This window comes from Grus americana, chromosome Z, assembly GCF_028858705.1.
Source record: "Grus americana isolate bGruAme1 chromosome Z, bGruAme1.mat, whole genome shotgun sequence".
NCBI lineage: Eukaryota > Metazoa > Chordata > Aves > Gruiformes > Gruidae > Grus > Grus americana.
This window is the reverse complement of record NC_072891.1, coordinates 81,185,977-81,208,953: the sequence shown is the minus strand read 5'-3', so window position 1 is coordinate 81,208,953 and position 22,977 is coordinate 81,185,977. Positions and strand designations below refer to the sequence as shown.

Genomic DNA, 22,977 nt, shown 5'->3' with positions numbered 1-22,977 from the left:
TTGTGCATGGAAATGAAGTGACCTGTGAGCTTGTGTGTGTGTTTCACTTTAAAAATTTCAAAATAATGGCCTGAGATGTATATTTGACAGTCCATGGAGATTTCAAGCAGTAGACCTCACACCCCAGTTTCTCGCTTTTAAATTGTACTGCGGAAAGCTGACAGTACATAGTATTCTTTCTAACTTGTTTCTTATATGCAGGCGCTGCAGTCGTAAAGTGATTCAGAGGGAATATGCTCTTTAAGAACTGGCAAGTAAGAGTAAATAAGAAAACAAGAGTCTTATTTATTAGCTTAGCCTAGAGGACTACAGATGTTAAAAATATAGTGGCACAATGTTAAAATAATGTTGAAGATATAAGCTTAAATTGAAAAAGAAGCAAGCAAAGCAAACCCCACAGTTATAAAGAAGAAAAAGAATGGCACTCTAATCTTGTTTCATCTGAAAACAACCGATCTCTACCCTGGTTCATGAGAAGTTGTTTAATTTTCAACATATCCTAACTAATACAGACCAAACTAGATGTAAATACATTTTATTTTATTTTATTTTATTTTGAAAGAATGAAAATCCTTTATAGTGGAATATTGAACAAAACACTCTGAAATGCTTCTTCCTATCAAGTTATAACAGCTTCTTCTAGAGCTTTTCCTTTTCTCTCATAACTTATTTTCTTACTGTAATTTTTTCAGTATTAATAAATATTGACCCTAATAGTATATATTTAAGTGACTATACTAAAACTACTCTGCTACTTATGAAGCTGTGATGGAAATTAGATCTCTCTACCAAGAGTGTATAGTTCGTTGGTTGTTTTTTTTCCTTAAAGTTTTTAGATGCATTTAGGCATGATGGATTATAGTTGGGGAGGTGTAGGGGGTAATATGGGCCTTTGGAAAACAGCCTGAAATGCTAAGCCTCATAGTTTACAAACAAGAAATGCTGCTGACATGCTGTTAGGAACATATATATGCTGTGCATATGTGGCTAGTGCACTGTACCATCACCAGTTTTCCTTTTATCTGCAGTGTTTGGGCATGGAGGAGAATGCTGAGTGCCTACATCTGATGCAATAGGATAAAGGAGAGCTGTAGTTCTGTCTTTATGCTGTAGAAACTGCAAGCCTGTCCCTTTTCTTAGGCTTTGGTGTAGACAACAACTATTTGGGTATGCCAGCTTGCCCTGGAAAAAATAATGGGAGTCACGAGGTCTTAAATGGAGAGTAAATAACCTGCACAAGGCAGCTTAAGTGCATTAGACTGTCTTGGTGGTATTCAGGTGCCCAACCATGAGTCTCTAACATTACTCTAAGCATCCCAAAATAGCTGAGACCTACTTGCAAGACCAGCTTATGTGATAGGCCGATCTGCACTGTGGTGAAGTAGCAGCTGGAGGCCATGCAGGCGGTTTTTTTCAGTCTTATAAGGGTAAAAACTGCCCTCAGCTTGGCAGTGCTTCCCTCTTATTCTCACATGTGTTGGATCCAGGTTTATTTCTTTTTGATCCCAGGTGCTTTCAGTCCAAGGGACTCTTTTATTTGCCAAATAGAATAGGACTACCCAGAAATTCATCTGGCAACAAGTGATAAAAAAACAGTCCACAAAAACCACAAAGGTAAATAAAAGAAAACCTGGCAGAAAAGTGACATCTCTAAAATTACAAAAAAAAGCTGGGCATAGGATTAGCTATACTGGGAGCAGGAACATAATATCTGTATAAGGAGAAGACTAAAATGAATATTTTAAATAAATATTAAAAAGCATTATTGAACTAACTTTAACCCTCAGCACTCTTGAAATATTCCGCCCCATCTCTCTCCTTTGCATCTTTGAATTGAAGCTGAGATTGTATGTCCTGAGATAAAGAGGTGCACAACTGAAGGTTGAGTGAGCCATCTTACCATTGTGAAATAAGACTCAGTACCCCCTGGATTCTGAGGGTTCTTTCTTCTCCTTTAACATTACTACAGCGTAGATAAAGCATGTTATTTTAGAAGACTGTCTTCACTTTTCATGCTTTGGTTCACATGACAGACTATCCTCACAGAGCATGAAATGGATTCCTTTCAGATGAAATTAAGCCAAAAGCCATGCTTCAAAAGTTGGTCCAGACTAGCTGGAAGTAAAAACCCTGCGGCACACACTGTGTAGACATCCTGTTCTCCATATCGGGTGCTTTGCTTTACAGATCCGCGCCCATTCCACTGTGCTGCTTGTCAGAATAAACAAAGCCTACCTGTGCTTATTGGTTTCCCAGTCTCCAGTGCTTTGGGCAGTGTGGCTGGGTTTTGCAAGGTACCAGAGAATCAGAGAATGGTTGAGCTTGTAAGGGACCTCTGGGGGTCATCTGGTTCAACCCCCCCACTGACCAAACAAGGCATCCCAGAGCTGGTTGCCATGTATGGCCGTTTAGATCCACCTTCCCTGTTAAAGTCTGAGGTGCTGGAAACTTCTGCAATTTGTATCGTCTTGAGGCTTGTCTTCTCATACTGACCTTCCTGATATAACAGAGACCCAAGACAGTAGGTTGTGGTAGGCAATGCAATATCATGAGGACTATCTCGAATCCAGAAACAGTGCTCAAGCACAGTGCATGCAACTGCAGTTATACTGCTTGCAGATCCAAACTGATTCATGGGAAGCTGTCCCAAATGTCTAAAAGTGTCTCATACTTAGGCTCCTACTTTTGGGAGGAGGGAATGTTACCAGGAAGAAGGTCTCTGCATCTATAGTTGCAGTTCTCAAGCAATTCAGGTACAAAGGTGGCTATATGACATTGGGCACATCTGCATAGTCAGATGATGAGAGTTGAGGTTTATTAGCTCTAGACTACTCAGAGCAGTGACAGAGCATGCATGTGACTCTTTTCTTCTGATCAAGAAGACCTACTTACAGTACTAGTCACTCTACATTTAACTGCACACCAATGCAGAGTTCATGCCGCGCATCCATGCAGTGGTTCATTAAAAATGTTTCATACTCAGGTGGATTTATCTTTGTACTTTTCTTAAATTAATTCCCCTCCAAATCACACTGAATCATCTTTAACATCTGAGGCAAGATGGGAAACAGGTATGTACAAAGGAAGTATCTATAGCCCAAGAGAGTTCTTTCAGACACAAGATGTTAAACTGCTTTTTGATCATCTGCTTGTAGAAATGTACATTAAACTGTAAACCATGGTTCTTCTTGTAACCAGCTAATGATCCTATCAGTCGCGGACTAATTGCTTCTACCTTATTCTAAATTCTGCTGCATTGAAAAAGCTGAAGTCACATTCTGATCCTGTTAATCACATTCAGCTTTGAAGAGTACACAGTGGTTGTGTGTTAATTCAACTTCTCTCTCTGGTAATTTGTTTGATTGCCTGTTACTTGCAATCTGCGCTAACTGAATAAATGTGTTCTGCATCCTGATGGGAACTTATGACTTGCATTTAAGCTATTTTAATGCAGATGTATTGCCTAGAAATTGGGGCAAATTCTTCTCACCTTTCTGCTCTAAAGTATTTTCAATAGGAAGAATGAAAAGCAAAAGTGTTAACCCTTTGCAGAAGGTAATAAAACAATAAAGTAAAAGCTATATTTCTTTAATGCTAGGTCAATAGCAGTCTTTATTGCCTGAAGGCTTCTCATCAGCTTATGAATAAATAAGATACTAAAGTATGAGAAGGAGATGCTGGTGCTTATCCTTTTATTCTTTTCCTCCATCTCCAGCAATATGTATTGTGTGTATTGTCAAGACCTATCTATTCATCACTTCTCTTTTTTTTCATTTTTTAAATATAATACACAAACACATACATAGTGCTATGTAAGTCTTTCAGAAAAAGACTGAGCGTATGCCAAATTACATTTCAGCTTCCCGCATAGTTTTGCTGAACAAGAGTACAAGGCCACTGGATATGTCCCATAAGCACAAAACAATTGTTACTAGGACATTTTTATTAACACTGGATCTGTGTGATAATGAAGATTTATTGTGATTTTACCTTTGAAATCCCCTGAATCTTAATGAGAATTTTTTCTCCGTGTTCTGAATTTCTATGAGAAATACTCTGAGTGTCATGGCCATGTTAAATATTTGTGAAATTCTTTTAGATTATTTTCAGCATTTTAAAAATAAAGAACTTTTTTATGGAGGCATTTTTTCAAGTTAACAGGAGAGACATTAATTTTTAGTATAAGAAGCATTCTCTGCTAAAAAGAGGTCATGCTTGGAAAATGGTAATATTAAATTTATTTTTAAAGAGAAACTGAAGTTGACTCTGAAATGTTTAGTTCAAAAGCAGCCTGGAAGTGTGGACCAATTAGTGATTCCTTACCATATCAGCTTTTTTGAAAAACAGGCTATTTATTTAGACTCCAAAATATTTGGAAGCAAGGTCTGGAGACCTGGTATTTATTAATTCATGAAAGACTCATACTAATTAGCAGTGTTGATTTCCCAGGGGCCCACTTAGGCTATTGAAGCAACATCTCCTGCACTCCTTACAGAAGAAGGAAGTCCCTTCAAGCAGGAAGAGCATCCAAAGCAGACTCCTGCTCTGAGTGATCATTGATTGAGTCGCTCTGTCTCTCCATTGACCAAAGAGAAAACAAAAAGAGTTTTGCTTCCCAAGGATACTTCCCTCATATTCTGGGGTGCTCCTCTGAGAAACATTGCTACTATCAGATGGCAATAAATTAGTTCATTCTGGTAACTCTTGGACCATCTGTGGACAATGACATTTTCCACTTATTGTCATAGTACCTCAGTATTGAAGATTTTAAGTTATTCCTTTTCTTAAAAGGATTTGCTACTCATTATTTGCTACCTGTCCTCAAATGTTGGGGCATGGGTCTTCAGTCTTCCTTGTCTGATTGCCCTAAAAAGTAATTTTTCCTCTTCTCTTCTATATAAATATACTCTTACACTTTTCTGTGTTTTCTTCTTTATAGAGGCCAAACTGTAGGGTCTATCTTTCAAAGGCATTGGCTGGGATTAGCTGATGACTTATGTTTGTTTATTTTTCCTTCTCTTCTCATGATTAATTTCTTATGATTTGTATCACATATGTTCTTCTGTCTTGCCCTGCATTCCAGACAAAATCTAGTTTGCTCAGGGGGGCTTAGCTTCCCAAAATCACAAGACTGGATCTTCAGCATTTCATCAGCCAGAGATTCTTTATTTCTTCACCTTCTTTTTTTAATTTTTCGCTGTAAGAACATTGCACTCATCTTCTCATGGAGTTCAGCACTCCTTTCATTTTACTGTAATATTTTTACTATTAGTCTCTCTTGCCTGATTTAACAGACAATATTAAAAATGCTGACTGCTTCACAGCCATTTATTGTTTGAAATAAATCTACCTTTTTTTTTTTTTTTTTACTGGCTTGCCGCATTGCTGGAGGACACAGAATGAAGCCTCAGTTTTACCTTCACATTTCAAGAAAATGTCAGTTTTGATAGGGAATTCAACTGCTCCGTTCTTCCTCTAAAAATATGTTATTACGTCAATTTACTTCTGTTATTGTATTCTGTTCCTTGATCATTTTAATCCAAGGCATCTGGCCCGAATCTGTTCTATTCAGTGTTGGGTTCTGGTTCAAAAGAACTGATCACAGATGTGCTGACCCATGTGAAAGCCATTTGAAAGCTCAGATTTTATTAGGCTTTAAGATTCCTGCCTTGCATTTTTAAAAGTCTTGTGCTAAGATTATAAAATAAAGAACTCAAAAAAATCAAGGAATGAAAAAGTCAGAGCTTTAGAGGTAGAAAAAGAAATAAAGGCTTAAAGACAGAAGAAAAGTTTAGCAGGAAAAGAAGTGTGATAGGAAATGTTTTAGAAGATGTAGTAAAGCACTGACTCTGTTACTGCAAATGAAACGGAAAGGCACTTGGGGAATCAACCTCTGGCATACTGTATTCTGATTATTAGGAGCACATGGGAACACTTTTTGGCTATAAATTATTTGCAGTGGAGACTGCTGTTTTGTTGGGACCGTGTATGGCACCTAGCACAACGGAAAATAGCGTGAGATTAGCCCTGTTGTGCCATTAGGTGGTATAAACAATAAATAAACAGAAAATAAAAGTAAATTGACTTGGAGCTTGGAGAAGGAGAGTTACTGTATATGATGTCAGCATGCAGTGGGCATGGTTGCAAAGCAGTGCAAATCCACCTCTTGGACTGGATCCTCACTCACCATGCACTAAGGGGTTTCTTAACAGCCCTGGGTTTTCCTGCCTGTATCCAAGAACATCTGCCAATAATGTCTGACATGCTGCACCATTTTGCTTTGGTGTGGTGTAAAGTCAGACTGCAAACAGAAACTATTCTAATTACATTCTCCTGCGTTTTGTTTTATTTCTGTTTTGTTTAGGTTGACCTGCTTGTCCCTACAAAAATCACTGGCATAATTACCCAAGGAGCTAAAGATTTTGGTCATGTTCAATTTGTGGGGTCCTACAAGATTGCTTACAGCAATGATGGAAAACACTGGATCATATACCGAGATGAAAAACAAAAGAAGGATAAGGTAAAGCAAAGTGAAAATTGATATTTTTGTTGCATTTACAGAGGACTACATTTGTAGTAACTCCAGGGCTGGAAGACTGTAGATTATTGCATGCTGTCTGCTTTATATGGTTCCATATGCATAGGATACCACAGATAAAAGTCAAGGTGAATAAAAAAGTCATATAACACAATGACATTCACAGTGCAGTAATATCATACCTATCAGTGCAATGCTGATTTAATGCTATTAAATATGGCACATAAAACTTTACAGTTCTCCATTTAGTGGAATTATTTCTTCCTTTAACTCTAGAGGAGGAGGTATATAAATAGCGATTTATTTGTATATTCAAAAACAGTGTCTCAGTGCATATTTTGATAAGTATGCACTATTTTCTGTAATTTTCTGTAAAGCACATCTTTAGTGTACCTCATTACCTAGCCATTTTGGATTGATTTTTTTTTTCCTGGCAATTAATCACTAGGGTTTCAGATACCCAATGGAAAGATTATTTTTTATTACACTATTAAATGAATACAAAGCATAAAAAGTTTCACAACTTCCTTTGCAAATATTTAATGAGAGGCGTAGAGAAAGTATAGGTTTTCTGATTGATTTACCTAGAAGCATTTAACTTTTCTCTTGTTATTTAGTATATTATTCATTATACCTTTCCTTTAAACTGTATAACACTTTTATACTGCAAATACCTGCATTCATAATATCATCTATTAAGAAAGAGATTACAGCATATGCATTGCTTAAGGGAAACATTAAGGAAGCTGACAAAATGTGAATTATTTATTAAATATCTGAGTGGGATTATGTCTGATTGAAACAAAAGACACAATAATAAAAATACCAGATGGCTGATATGTCTGATAAAGCATGTCTCAAATCTGGTGTTTTTAACATCTGTATTCAGGGTGATAAATGTTTCCACTTGTATTTATTTGTCTTAGAATAAATAAAAAATCTTCAGTAAAAAATTAATACCTTTCATATAGGTCAATTCATTTTTTTTAAGTAATGAGAAAGCTTTTGTTATGTATTGATATGTGTTGTACGAGTACAGGTAGATCTATTGATGAGGGGTTAGAAAACTAAATCTCTTTAATGTACTGATTTTAAATAATTGATCAAATGTACACCCATTTATTAGGGGAAGGTGTCCTAAATTACTGGATTAAATATGTAAATAACTGTATGTGTGTGTCCACATAGATACATTCCATTTCTAAGATTGTTATACAAAGATGACACTGTAAAGTTCCACACTTAAAAGCCAAATGGCAGTTCACTATGGGTTTATGCTGCACTGAGATTTTTCTCCCCATCAAATTTTAAAGGATTTTAAATAGGGAAAAACGGAATCAGTTGTTTTAGCCATCCAACTGAGGAGGTCCTGACACCACTGATTATGGATGTGTCTAGTATAACTGGTTGTCAGATAAAAATTGGAAACAACTCACCTTTTGTAGACATACCACAAATGCATTCAATATAAATGACAGATAGTCACTTCAGTACTTTGTATACATCCCATTTTAAATCCCTGGCATTTAAAAACAGAAGCAAAAGATCTACTGTGAAAGAAATGTCTTCCCCAAGCCAAACTTCTGTTAGCAAACTGTTGCATTCATTTTACTGAAAAAAAGAGTGAACATGCCTTCAAATCTCTGGTGAGAAACAGAGTAACAGTCGCAAGCAAATCTAAAAGCAAATGCACTCTCACTTAACAGCACTGTTCCAATCTACTCTTGTTTATAACATTTGCCAAGGCAATTAGCTTCTTTTTGCTTTCAACATCAGCTGGATTATTAGTTGTTATATGCATAGTCCGTGAGGAACAATGGAAAACTCTTAATCACTGTCTTATTAAAACATCTCACATCCTGTATTAATTAACATCCCTAAGAATAAAATAGGTGCATCTTATTATGATTCTTTAACAAATCAAGAGCAATTAAAAGCAGAGTGAAATCAAATACACTTAGCTGGAAATTAGAAGTTATAAATTCTGAATTTAAATTTGTACAAAATAAACAAACGAGGTCACTTGACACAAGGCTAGCCCTCAGTCTTTGATACATAAACATTAATGCAAAACATCTTTACTATTTTTAATTTTTTCTATATGACAAAAGTCTGGAAAAGTCAAAAGTCTGATGACAGAGTCTGACATTTCAGAAATGCTAGCCGTCAGTCAGTGAACTTGGCAAAGCTTTATAGGAGGTAGGATTGGAAAGGATCTCACAGCAGCATCTAAACATATACCTGTTGACCTATGAAGAGACTATGCTCCTCTCCTTCCATCCCCCCTGAGGTCTTCTCAGCAGAAAATTGGATTGAACAACCCCCAAGTCCTTTCCTGCCACTCTACAAGTAGGTGCAAAGAGTTCATTGTTAGAACTAAGGCTTAATTCATTCACCTGTCCTTCATCTCATACAATGCTCATATCCTGCACCACTCTTGATCAGATTATTATTTAATATGTTGGCAGAAACAGCCAGCGATAAAAACTCTACTATATAAGCAGTCTATTCCAGTGCTTAAATATCTTTCAGGTGGAAAGGTTTCTTATCCCCCTCCCTGCAGTACATCTGCCCTGTCCTCAGAGGACACAAAAACCTGATTTTTATCTTCATCTTTTCAGAGAGTTTGTTTTGTTTGAAACATGTTTACTTATTTCTTCTCAATTTCTTCTTGGGAAAAAAATAATCTTTGTTCTTTCAGTCTTTCCTCAAAGGGTGTGCTTTCTCAACCTCAGATCATTCTGCTTAGACCAGCTCTTCCTGAAGTGTGGTTTCCCAAACTTGATATAGTGTTGCAATCTTTGGCACAGAACTAGTGCCTGCTCCATCATTCTCCATATTGTGTCTGTGACATTGGTTATGACTTCCTAAGGCTGGGCTTGCTACTCCTCATTATTAAATTGCACCACTGATCTTCTGCGCATTTCTCCAATTTGTCAAGACCACTCTGAATTTTGATCCCACCTTCCAAAATGGGAAAAGCTTGGCCACATTTGCACTTTTAACAAGCAAATCTATTTCCATCATCCAATTCATTACTGTAAATACATAAATTGCTTTGTGCCGGAGGCATGGAGCATCACCCAGTAAAAGCTTCCAGTTTGACCCTTCATCACCGCCCCAGCTAGGTGTGTGTCTCGATGCAGTGTGCTCTGATGGGATTTGCCCACTGGATGTGCATAGCACCAGAAATACTGACCACGCTCTGGCCTGAGTGCAGTGAACAAAAATATAAATGAAAAATAAAACCAGCCAAACAAAAAGCAGTGCTGTGCTTCATCCATGGGGAACAGAAGAGGAATAGCATCATTGGTCCTGTCTGAAAGTAACATCTTTGCACAGGATCCACAACAATTTACTTAGCTGAAGTTAAGATGCTGTATTTGGCCCAAAATGCAAGAACACTGTAGAAGAAACCATGCTTTCACAGCAAAATAAAACTTTCATGAAATATTTCTTCTATCCCCTGGAGATACAAAAGGGAGAGAACAGATAGATACTTGCTACTGTCAACAGCAGCAAGCATAAACTATTCATAATTTACCCTCATTCACTCTATTTATTAACTGAACATCTTAATTTCTTCTGTGAAAGATAGAATATATAGACTTATTTCCTCTGCAGGTGATTTACTCATCTTATACTCGTCTTGTGATCTTTGTAGAATCATCCAATAATTTAGGAGAAAGATGGTTCCAAAAATTACAGGGAAAGGAAGACAGGGCAAAAGAAAAATAGCTACTTTTGAAGTTCTAACAAAATATGCCATTTTACATTCTGGAAAAGCAAAAGTAAAAAGAATGTCTCAGACACAGAAATTATGGAGATATTGGTAGGTGGGTAATAATGATTTGTGGCTGAATATTGTGACTTTAAAATGCATTGAAGTAAGAGCAGAGAGCTTAATCCTGTCTGGTGCTGAACATCTCACTGTTCAGCAGTTTAGAGGATGAGTCCTAATGTATCAGTGGATCTCAGTGAATTCATGAAGTTACTCATGAAGCCACTCATGAAGCCTCTTCATCATTTGTGAAGTTATTTTACAAAGGAAAAAATTATTGGTGTCTTGTATTTACAAGTGCATTATGTGCAGCCTGTATTTTTGATCAATCTGTAACAAATTAGTTATTTCAAACAGAAGGAAATTGGGTGTTCAATTTTCTTCTTTGCAACATTTCAAATAGAAAAGCTGTGCCAAGAACAGTTCCTGCAGCTCCTGTTTGACTTCTGCTATTTTAATGGCCAGTCATTTGAGTTCACATCTGTGCTGAACTTCTGTAAACGCAGACTAAAAGGTACTGGCAGAAAAAAAGCATTTCTTTAAAAAATGAAGCCTTTGCCATTGATTTTAAATAGTTTGAATGAGTTGCCTGGAAAACGGGAAAGCTTTTCCTGTTGTCTTGAAGAATCTAAATAAATTACATTGCAGGCTGGCGAGTAGGAAGAAAATATATTTTAGAAAAGGACCAGACCTAATAGCTATCTTGTTTTTCTCAACTAGAGGTCAGTAGCTCACTATGCCTCCAAAGCTAAGGACATCCAAACCAAATTTGACCTTTTTTTTTTTTAATCACATTCCACATGTGATTTATAAATTGCACAGCCTGCTGTAGATAACTCAAGGCCAGCTGCAATGTCAAATGGAATTTTAGAGGCTGCTTTTTAAAATAAGATGAGAACATTTGAAAGTAGCCTAAATGAGTCCAGCAGTCTGCAGTACTGTCAATCATTATTAGCCATCAGCAGTGCAATTAGGCAGACAATGTCCAGTATGCAAATAACCACTGGATTTGTGCACAAAATGATGAAATAGTTATAAGTTGTATGCTTTGTATGTCTAGTTAATTGCTGTAGCAATGGAAGACAGCAACATACTTATAAATGACAAGTTAGATCACGTCAGGTTAAAAATCTTTCTGCTAGATTTCCTAATGTTTTTTCTGCATAGTGTTTAATTATTATAACACCTGGTTCACATTGATATATTCAATTCCTACATATAATCTACATACTTGGCACAGTTAGAGAACATTTTTAGTAATATTATTTAAATTATTGTTATTGGTATTTAATACTATTATTTAAAATAATATTTCTAATCTAACATTAGTATTTTAATTTTTTTTCTGCACTGGTTTAAATTATGAGTGACTTCTATTACTTTTAGCTGAGTTAACATGATTGGTATCAGATGAGATCTAGCTATACTCATTCTAGGTTGTGCCTCCAGCACATATGTCTCTCTCCTTCATACCACAAGAAGAGCTGAAGAAAGACAACATGCTGATATTAACAGCCTCTTTCTTGAACTTCTATAAGCATTTCTGGAGGGAGGTTGGTCTTGAAAATATTTCTATTTTGGCTTGGCTTTGAGCCTACTATTATAAAACACTTATAGACGATGTGCAGTGTAGGAAATTCCCATTTTAGTAGCATCAGATCAAGTGGAATCACAAGAATGCGACAGTATGTTTTGCAAGGTTAAAAGTTTTATCTGCCTGATACCTATTCTGAACTTGAAGAAATAATAAAGGTCACATAATACATATTCTTATTTATGTATGGTGAAGAGGGAAAAAACAGTCCTTCTCCTGGCACTGGACCCTTTTGCGTGGCTATGCATTGCATGTCAACCAGCTCCTGACTCTTCAGCCAGTCCCAAGAAAAGTGCTCAGTGAAGAAGAAAGGAGGATGGCTAAGATCAGGACTGGAAAATTTACACCCACCCACAGAGATTTTACGTATACCAGCTGAAAAGAAAGAATTTCTTTTTTCTCCTAATCACTCCAGAAACATACGTGCACACACACACATATACATATGTGTTTACATATGTATATATGTATATTAAAAAAAACTCTGCCCAGTCTTTTACAGTGGAAAGCATCTTCCACAGAATGGAGTATGCCTATAAACAGCAGGTCTATTTCTGGTGAGAAATCAAGACATCTTTCACCATCTGTTACCTGGTGTTACTCACTTGTAACTCTTCAAGGTGAAAGGAGTTACTTCACCAAGAACAAAAACCTTCAAAGCAAGTAAATGGTCTGTTAAAATCTGTGAATTCCCTCTCTGCTTAAGGAAGTCTTCTTCGGTGAATAGAAATAAAGAAATAAAACGTTTCCAAAATAAAGGAATATGGCTGTTAAAAAATTACTTTTCATGCAGCTTTTTTTTTGGATTTTAAATGAATAGGGCCCCCTTTATCCAAACACTGAGATGTTCTGCACTGAAGCAAACTCCAAACGGAAGCCAGGTCTAGCTATTCTTTTAAAATAATCTGCCTGTAATATGAGCAGGATTAACTGCTACATGAAATAACATGTTTAAAATATTCTACTCAAATAAAAATATATGGTTAAGGTAGACAACATAGCAACTTCACCATCTGACGTGGTTCAGCCCCAGCCGGCAGCTGAGCGCCACGCACCACTCACTCACCCCTCCCCCGGCGGGCTGGGGAGGAGAACGGAAAAACAACGGCAAAGCCTCGAGGGTTGGGGTAAGGGCAGATTACTGGGACAGCAAGGGAGAGGGGAACAATCAACAACAGCACTGATAACAGATATTCACAATGCCTGATAACAGAGAACAATTTACGATCTGAGGACCGACCCACCGGACGCTCAGCCTGTCCCGGAGCCACACCCATGTGCTCTCTTCCAGGGCCAGGGCTCCCAGCAGCTCCCGAGAACCGAGAACGGCCGTGCCCTGCTCATTCAGCCTTGGGGAAGATCCTTGGGTGGTATTCTTGAAACAATTTTTGCTAACCCTGAACAGGAGTTGGAGAGCATGCAGGAGACATAGCAATAGGAATATACTGGCCTGAACATTCCAAGGGTATTCAAAATTCTCAAAAATTGTTGTAACCAACCAAAAGGGGAAAGGGGAGGTGAAAGAGTGGGAGAAGGTATCCCCCCCGTCCTTCCCATAGATGGGGTGCAATTATTAATCAGTTCTGAAAGATACTGACCGAGGTACGGGCCTGATAGAAATGCTACATACAAGTACCAGCTCAGACTCATGACCGTCGATGATATCATGTCATTATCACACAATACAACAACATGAGAACATAAACCCCTCTCCCAGAGGTGATAAACAGCACCGCAGGGATTACATAGAGTAAACACGGGTTTACAAACCAGAGCCATGTGACCAAACAGAACATCATTATGACCAACGACTGTTTCAATAACATTATAAATGCTTATAACAACTTTGTTTTAACACACTTGGGTCAAACTTGTTGTTATCACAACCCTTCGAGCCCCACGTTGGGTGCCAAAAAGGACTGTGGTGGGTTGACCCTGGCTGGAGGCCAGGTGCCCACCAGAGCCGCTCTCTCACTCCCCTCATTCACTAAACAGGGGAGAAAAGGCATAACGAAATGCTTGTAGGTCGAGATAAGGACAGGGAGAGATCACTCACTAATTATCGTCACGAGCAAAACAGACCGAACTTAGAGAGGGAATTCATCTAATTTGTTACTAGGCAAAACAGAGTAGAGGAATGAGAAAATAAAATGAACTCTTAAAACACCTCCCCCCACCCCTCCCATCTTCCCGGGCTCAACTTCACTCCCGGCTTCAACCTTCCCCCGCCTCAGCGGCACAGGGGGACGGGGAGTGGGGGTTATGGTCAGTTCATCTCACGGTGTTTCTGCCGCTTGTTCATCCTCAGGGGGAGGACTCCTCTCATCGTTCCCCTGCTCCAGCATGGAGTCCCTCTCACGGGGTGCAGACCTTCAGGAGCAAACTGCTCCAGTGTGGGGTCCCCCACGAGCTCACAAGTCCTGCCAGCAAACCTGCCCTGGCGTGGGCTCCCCTCTTCACGGGTCCACCGGTCCAGCCTGGAACTTGCTCCAGCGTGGGCTTCCCACGGGGTCACAGCCTCCTTCAGGTGTCTCCACGTGCTCCGGCCTGGGGTCCTCCACGGGCTGCAGGTGGAATCTCTACACCCCCTCATCCTTCCTCCATGGGCTGCAGGGGGACAGCCTGCTTCACCATGGCCTTCACCATGGGCTGCAGGGGGATCTCTGCTCCGGCACATGGAGCACCTCCTTCCCCTCCATCTGCACTGACCTTGGTGTCTGCAGAGTTTCTTACATCTTCTCACTTCTCTCTCTGGCTGCAAAAGCTCTCCCTCTAAGTGTTTTTCTTCTTCTTAAATATGTTATCACAGAGGCGCTGATTGGCTCGGCCTTGGCCAGCGGCGGGCCCGTCTTAGAGCCGGCTGGCATTGGCTCTGTCAGACACAGGGGGAGCTTCTAGCTGCTTCTCACAGAAGCCACCCCTGTAGCCCCCCCGCTACCAAAACCTTGCCACGCAAACCCAACACACCATCTGAGACTTGAATATTGAAGTCTCAACTCTCAGCCATTATCATAAATAGCAGGAACCAATAATGCTATGGCTGATGCAGACTTTTCATGCAATTTAAGTTCCTGCAAGACATGAGATCCAGAAAGATTCTCTGTGGAGAGAATTTTCACCCTCATCGCACATCCATTGATACAGCGCCACAATCAATCTTTCCCACTCCAGTCACCTGTTAATTTGCCCCATGGACGTGCCCTAAAACCTGATTTCCAGCTTTAGATTTGGAGCAAAGCAAACAGCACTTGTAATAAATTCCACTTTTCCCAACCTATTGTTCTTCAGGTATTTCTTCTAAATTATTCTGTCATAAAATATACAATAGCTTTCTCTTTAAAATACGAATCAATTTACTTTGTCATTATTTGGATTTGCTGTTTATGCCATAAAACACTTAGTTCTATTGAAAAATTTTAGTGAATATTTGAAGGCAAGACATCCAAATTGCTTGTTGGACACAATTGTTTATATTTCAGAAATCTCTTTGCAGAGAATATCAGCACCTATTTTTGAGGGTTTCGTTCTCTTTTGCATGAACTAATCATAAAAGAAGTTTTCATACTTAAAAGGACAATGGCATGCATTTTCTACTTTTTTATTTTAATAGCAGCTGTAAAAGACTGAGCTACAGAGAAGCTACACATATGTGTGTGGGGTGTGTATGTGTAAACTTGCTGAAGCTGCTGAGTAAATGTTTTAGCAAGTTACACCTGTTAAGTATGCAGGCTGACATAAATAGATATATCCACTGTAAAATCTTTAACATTCTACAACAGCATTGTCAAAACGCAGGAGCTTCCATACATGTTTTACCAACACAGGCATCTTGTAACGTGGGAGCTGCTGGGCTGGGTGAGGCTGAAGCTCTGGCCAAGGGAGGGAGCATCCTGTAGCAGATGACTAGAGAAATAAAAAACATAGGGCTGTTATTGTTCCCTAGTGTTCCTCTCCAGCTTACTGCTTTCTTCTATCCGTATTGTTAATAGCCCCTGCTGATTTTGCCCTCAACACTTTAGCTGATCTTTAACAGTGGTTAAAGGCTGTGGGAACTGTGTCACAGTTTAATTATGTGTTGTATGGGGAACCGTGACCTTTAGGTGGCTCGGGACAAACCTGCTATCACTCCTTGTCCCCTCGTGCCTCTGGTAAGGGGACAGTGCAATATTGCCCACTGTTGATTTCCTCTACACCACTTATGATTTTATAGACATCTATCAGATCTCCTTTCAGGCTGAAGAGGCTTAGCCCATTTAATAATTTGAAAAAGGACATGCTTCTGTGCTTGTGGCCATCTTGCCACTTCACTCTGTGTATTTGCTGTTTGAGGTAAGGCAGGACCAGATCTGCACCCACCCAGAACGCAAAAGCGCTGGCTTTATGCACTGACACGTTAATAACTTATACTCTGCTCTTTACGTCTTGACTAATCAGCTTGGGTTTTATTGTCATGGGACATTTTTTTTTCATCTGAAAAATTACTTAGAGCTCTGTATCTCTGCATCGTAACTCCAACATCAGCTTCTTGAATGCTAATAAATCGTTACGGTCTTCCAAGGTGTTGTGTACTGAAATAGACTTCTCAGAAAGAAATGTGAGGAGTAAAGTTTTATGGTATGAGGCTACCAACTCTTCAAGAGCTTGTAGTTGCTTAGGTGGTTCATTTAGCATGGACTGTTTGGGCATAAAGCAACAAGTAATTAAAGAAAAAATTACATCTGACTAGAGAAATAGCTTTTTTCTACTGGTAAGTCAGATGTATAGTTTTTGCCCTTTGTCATCCCTGTTCTTTCCAAGTTTTTTGACTCCATTAGTGAACTTTGGCTGAAGTAAAATGAAGAGTGACAAAGAATATATTTTTCCTATAAGAAATTTTCCATGGCTCCACAGCAAAAACATCCAGGAAATTTGCTCTTAGAATATTATATTTCATGCAGGTCACATTTATGGATGCTGACAAAGCTTCCCTCACTTTCTGATAAATTTATTTCCCTAAAATCCTTTTTCTGATCTAGCACGTTTAGTCAATTTCTTGTAACTGGATCTTGAATTTTGAGGGAAGGTGAATTTCAGATTTGCATAAATTAACCTCTGAAACAGATGAGATTGACTTCAAATGCTAATAAAATCATGTATGAGGTAGAAATAAAATTTAATTCTTGTTTACCTGCTCTAAGTAAATGACATAATCCTACCTTGTTCAGCTGTATTTTTTGCTTGGTTTGCATCACATACATACTTTTATTTATTTTGCATAGCTGTATGTGGATACAAATACTGGGGTTGTAGATGGGTTCTTCTGGTAAACAACAATGGTTTTTGTTCTAAGCCTTCATTTAAATGTTATCTCTGAAATTCATCTTCCGCAGGGAAAATAAAATAGAGAGTAAAAGAATTTTCCAGTAGCTCTGCAGCAAGAATTGTCTGCAGTTCTGCATTGCTTATCATCCGGCTTGGTAAAAAATATCAACAGATATATTGCATGTATGCGCAAGAAATCAAATGAAAAAAAATTACTTTTAAGCTTTTCTAGCTGCATATTGTACATTGGGGGGTGCCACTCTATAACTTTAACAATAAGCTTGCTGCGTTATATTGTATGCTGTATTGCCACAAATGAAATTCAAATTCAGGTTCAATCTTGTTAGCCCAATTTCCAGCTGATTTATGTAATCAACACTACTTGGGCAGCAAACAATTTTTCCTGTGGTAAATACACCTTTTTTCCTTAGACTCACAGTGCTGTTGTTTCTGTGGTCAGTCTGTTTGCAGTTTTATCCATCTGTCTTAACTCCTAGGTGCTGTAATGCTTCCATCTCTGTGTTAGAGAGATGCCAGATGAGAAGGGAAATTTACCACTTGTGAAAGAGCATCACTTGTGGAGGATACACGTTTTGTTCGAGATGCCAAATCGATAGCACTTGAGAGAAGCTTTAGAAATTCAAAGGAAAGGTGCAACATAGACACCAAAAAAGTGAAGATTTTCGTATAGTGCTTTGTAAACATGTCACAAAAGAACCAGCTTGAAGGCTAAAATAGTAGATCAGTCTGTTCTGAATTCAACCTCTGACATTTTTCCTAAGAACTTCCAGGAAACTTGTCATTCTTCACTAATTCAATTATATAAGCACTTGTTCAGGAGGTCCATATTCCTTCTCTGCATGATGCAAATGAAACTCATTCAAGTGTAAAAACCATCAAATACAGTTTTTACAAATGAAAAGTGAATTGGCTGACATTTGAAGAGAAGGAAAATTTCCCATAAAAACTGAAAATATCGAAGAGAATAATCTGATCATTTTGCCAGAAAGTGGTGCTGTGGCCTTTGAATTTAAATAGTGGCTTCCAGGGGAAAAATCCGGTGTTGTTTTAACACAGACAGAACTTTGGGAACTCACTGATGTATTGGTTAGCCCATACTACTGGAAGTGACATTGTAACATGCACTGTACTGTGCTAGGATTTTTTTAATTTGATCACAAACTGATGCCCTTAATTCATATGCTGACTTTTGTTTGACAGAAGGAGATAGTATCTTTGATAATCACTAACTTTACCAGGGTTTATATAGTTGCATCCAAGCTGCATTCGTAAGTGTTACAATAAAAATTCTTCTTAACTTTAATTATTAATGTTATTTTGTTGGAAACAATAACAGGATCTCCTGGGATTAATTTGACATGATACAAATGCCAAGTAAAAAGACATTTAATTTTTCAAATGCTAATGATTTTTGTGTAACTTTCAGAGTGGGGCCCTGGGTGGGTGTTGGCAGAACATCAGATTAAGCTTTGAATCAAAGGCTGAATCTGCACCAGAGCTGAGCGTGCCATGCTCATACCAAGCTCTGAGGTCCCTGGCGTGCAGTGAAATCCCCAGGTCTTAGCAAAGGCAGGTGCTCTTTCCAGCATCAGTTGGGTGCCCAGATGATCAAAATTCAGCATGGAGATCAGGGACGTGCCCAGGGACATCAGGGGTGTACCACAGCTGTTCCTTAAGCCACGTAGGCTTAAATCTTCTCATTGCTTACCCTTCAGGTGTTCCAGGGAAATTTTGACAATGACACGCACCGTAAGAACATGATTGACCCTCCGATCTACGCCCGACATGTCCGCATCCTGCCGTGGTCATGGTATGGCAGGATCACCCTGCGGTCAGAGCTGCTGGGCTGCACACTGGAGGACTGAAGCGGATCTCTGTTAGTCATCGTAGCTCTTGGTGTAGCTAAAAGTGTCTCTGTAGAAGATACTGTGCAAAGCCTGTAGGATGCTGAGTGGGTTTTTCATTATTAAGTGCTCATTTTGTGGTAGGCCGCTAACTGTCTTTCGCAAGGAGGTCTAAGCCTGCCCTTTAAATGATCCAATCCAATTTTGTCCTTGAAATCTATTAGTGACGTACCTTCTGCTGTGGAATTATCTTTCTAGTTTTCCTTTGAGTTGTTCACACTAGTTGAAACATGTTAGGGAAAACCAGCAGCATCCTATTTACAAGGGAAGAGAAACAGCATGACAAAGCTCATTTGCAGCTTTAGAAACATTGGGCTGACGAGTTCTCCATAAATCATATTGTCATCTTACTTGCAAAAAGTGATACTGCAGCTTTTAGCAATAAGTTTACTTGGGGATGACCGCATTATAGTAATTGTGCCTATCAAACACTGTCAGTATTTATGACATATTTTGGAAGATACTCTGTGGTACTGTAAAACACAGTGCCCATGATATTACAAGCTACCTTTCATCACTTTCATCTGAACAGCAGAATCCATGCACCTAAAGAGTTTTCCTAACTAACCCCATTTTTCCTTCTCTATTTTGCATGCTATAGACATGACCTTCATCTTTTCTGTTTAGAGTTGACCTGTTTGCATATGAAACAAAATCTGCTATCAGTATATTATGAAGTTAATGAATTTGCCAAAGTTTATTAATTCTGCTTGAGATGTGCTTTTTCAAGGAGGCTGAGATGAGACGCCAAGGTACTTGTGGTATCTCATCTTAAGTACCCACATAGGTAAAGGCACGCAGTGCATCAGAAATCCTGAGCCCGTTTCGTGACTTGCCCAGGGGTGAGCACACAACCCTAGATGGAGCTGCCGGCCCAATTACTTCTTTCAGAAACCTCCTTAATTTCTGAGAGGAGGTAAATATGGGTTGAAGGAGTAAGTGCTAAAAGGCACACAGGAGGAATGACTCCCTTACTGCCAGGAAATCCTCTCAGTAGGCTCTTCTTAAGGTGGCAGTCACAGCCGTCGTCCCAGGCATGAAGGCAAGAGGTGTTGTAGGAGTTCATCAAAGCTGGGACCTCAGCACCCTCCACTCCCAACCATCTTTTCAGACCTATGCCAGTGAGCCACAAGGAGGCTGATTTTTATCATTCCTCATCTACAGAAATGCTTCATACAGGCTATGTTGTCTTAACAACATGATAGCCAGCGAGGACCCCAGTTTAAAAAGTCGCTTTTAGGAGGAAAAGTGGAGCATTAGGGGGGACATTCTTCCCCCATGCCGCAGTTTCCCCTGATGATGGAAATAATGATACCAGCCTTTGTACAAAACTCTGAGTTTCTTTGGAATAAGGTGCTGTATAACTATGTTAGTGTAGCACCAATATCTAAAAAAATCCTGGGCCAGGGGGCCTTTTATCATTACCTAAATAACAGCATTTGGGATTACTTCCACCCTTTTAATTTCATAACATGCTGATGTGGAGAGAGATAGATAAATATATATACAGCTGCATGTTTTAGCTAATGTCACTAAACTTATTTTTTGTCAACCGTTCATGCTCATTGAAACACTGAAGTATGAACCTGGGCACTGCTTCCCAGGCAAACAGCTAGTTAGCCCATAGTCTGCAAAGGGCAAAGTTTACTTTGGAAACAAAATGGTTTGGATTTCAAAAACCTGCATTTAATCACACATTCTCCACCACAGACAAAAATATATTATCCATTGAACTGTGAAAGACTCTAGAATAGCAGCCAGGAATTTTGCATACAAGAATTGGGGATATATTGGTGGCGGTTTTCTGATAATGTCACTTAAACTGTCACGTTTTAACAAACAGAACACCCTGCCTCTATAAAATGACTTAATCCTTAAACTGTATTTATACAAGTATTTATTTTATAAGGCTTAGACATTTAAAGACTTCTAAAGAAGAGTCTTGTAAAGGTAAAAGTATGTGTAAGAAATGTTGAGGTCCTGTGCAACACTGCTAAGTTTGTTCTTTATTTTTTACTTTGTGCTGCATAGCAAAAGCCACTAGACTGTTACTGTCTTGTTTGTAACTGTGTTAACAGCATTCCTTAATGATGTATATATGGAGCGGTCTTCAAGCATAGTGAGCAGTTTTAAAGAGAAAGTCAATCATGAGGGTACTTCTATAGAGCAAAAGAATTCTGAACAATGGAGAAAAGTCATATTTATCTCTTTAAGGCACACACAATATTTAAAGAGGTCCAAAACCATTTTCCTGTTGTGGGAGAGCAATTGACTCTGAATTTAATTACAGATATGAAGAATAGCACGTAGCTATTTCACTAGTCAACTGTACCCAAAAAATGGAAGGCTATTTCTGAAAATTTGGTTCCATAGTTTACCATCTTATTTTAATGTTCTTTTGAAATATTTGTTCTGTGTTCTTAAGTGATTTTTTTCACATTATTAATCTTTTGCTACTTCAATTTCGGTTTTGAATTAATCTGTATTGGTTTAGTAATTTGTTATCCATTAATCTGCATATAAAAATAGCGTTATCGTGATACTAACATAGTAATTTTATTTTCTTTTAATTTACAGTTGAGTATTTTCATCCTTATGTCCTGTGTCAGCTTTCATCTGCCAGCAGACTTCACAACCTGCAAAGAAAGCTCCATATCCATTGTGATAACACTCTGTGATAATTTATAAAAGTCATATATGTGATGCCCTTACAATTGCAGCTGACACACTGGGGCTTTTTCTAATGAAATTATTCTTTAGCTACAAAGAAGCTTTCTTTAAATGACATTGTGCAGCCATAGTACAAATTCTGCTCCCAGTATCAGTGGTATAAGTCTGAAATAACTCTTGATTTCTGTGGAATACTTCAGATTTAACAAAACAGTTGAGAACCAGATTGTGGTCTAGAATTAAAATTTTTCCCTTTAATTTTATCTTCTTGTCTTGGTGAACACCATTGACATAAGGGACAAGTTATAAATTAACACAACTGTACTCTCCCAGTGAAAGCAAAACCAGAAATAAGTGCAGGGTATGTCCCTTTAAGAGGGGGTGGAGGAAGACTCTGAAATGATCCTTGACTTCGGTATTAATTGTAACAATGGCATTGAAAAAGACTGAAAATGTTCTCCTAATTAAATTTCACCCTGAACCAGTTAAGTATTTGTAGGCAGGCTTCACCTTTCTGTAGCTCTGTAATGTGCTACATTTATAGCCTGGGAAATAAAGCACCGGCACAAGGCTCCGTTTTATCTGTGTTCTGTTAAGGGTTTATCACGTTAACTGGCTCTGGTTTTGAGGTTGACTTTCTCTTTTGGAATGGCTGCATACAAATTAGTGTCAGTTTTGAAGACTAAGGATACTAAATGAGTGTATCTTTGCTGTACAACAAATGTGAACTATAATATTCAGTGCTGGCTTCTGATGTGTCAGTTAAGTGCAGAAATATCTTGGGCACAATGACCTTTGCAACCTTTCAAGCTGTGTAATATTGAAATGGTTTTGTATATGCTTAAATCATGTAGAACGATGTAAAAGCAGTATGACCTTGTCTAGTCTTCAAACTTAACAATAAAACTTTTGAAAAATGAGGCCATTTTTGAAGCACTTTATTGCAATACCTTGAAGGATATGATACAACTTATCTCAGCCTTACTGGCAGCAAATGTGGAGCAGAGATATGATGTGGCATTTTCCTAGATTCATTTGTGGGTTCTTTGTGGTAGGTAAGTTTGTTTCTGGCAAAATCAACTGTGGCGCTGCACTCCCTTCAATGTGTTCCCTTTGTTCTTTGAGATAAAAAAGGCAAAGGTTTGAATGAGTCTAAAAATATTTTTCT

General features: G+C 38.5%; 1 protein-coding gene across 3 annotated transcripts in view; it reads left to right on the top strand.

Moving 5' to 3' along the window:
- EDIL3 (EGF like repeats and discoidin domains 3) overlaps nt 1-22,726 on the top strand; it is a 274,546-nt gene extending 251,820 nt beyond the window's left edge. For 2 of the 3 annotated variants that reach the window (XM_054810468.1, XM_054810466.1), the window contains 2 exons: nt 6,365-6,520; nt 18,951-22,726. In XM_054810468.1, coding sequence (XP_054666443.1) covers nt 6,365-6,520; nt 18,951-19,100 — 306 coding nt within the window. In that variant the 3' untranslated portion in view covers nt 19,101-22,726. The remainder of the gene's footprint in view (nt 1-6,364; nt 6,521-18,950) is intronic. The other variant, XM_054810467.1, reaches the window with a different exon arrangement.
- Nucleotides 22,727-22,977: the final 251 nt, after the last annotated feature.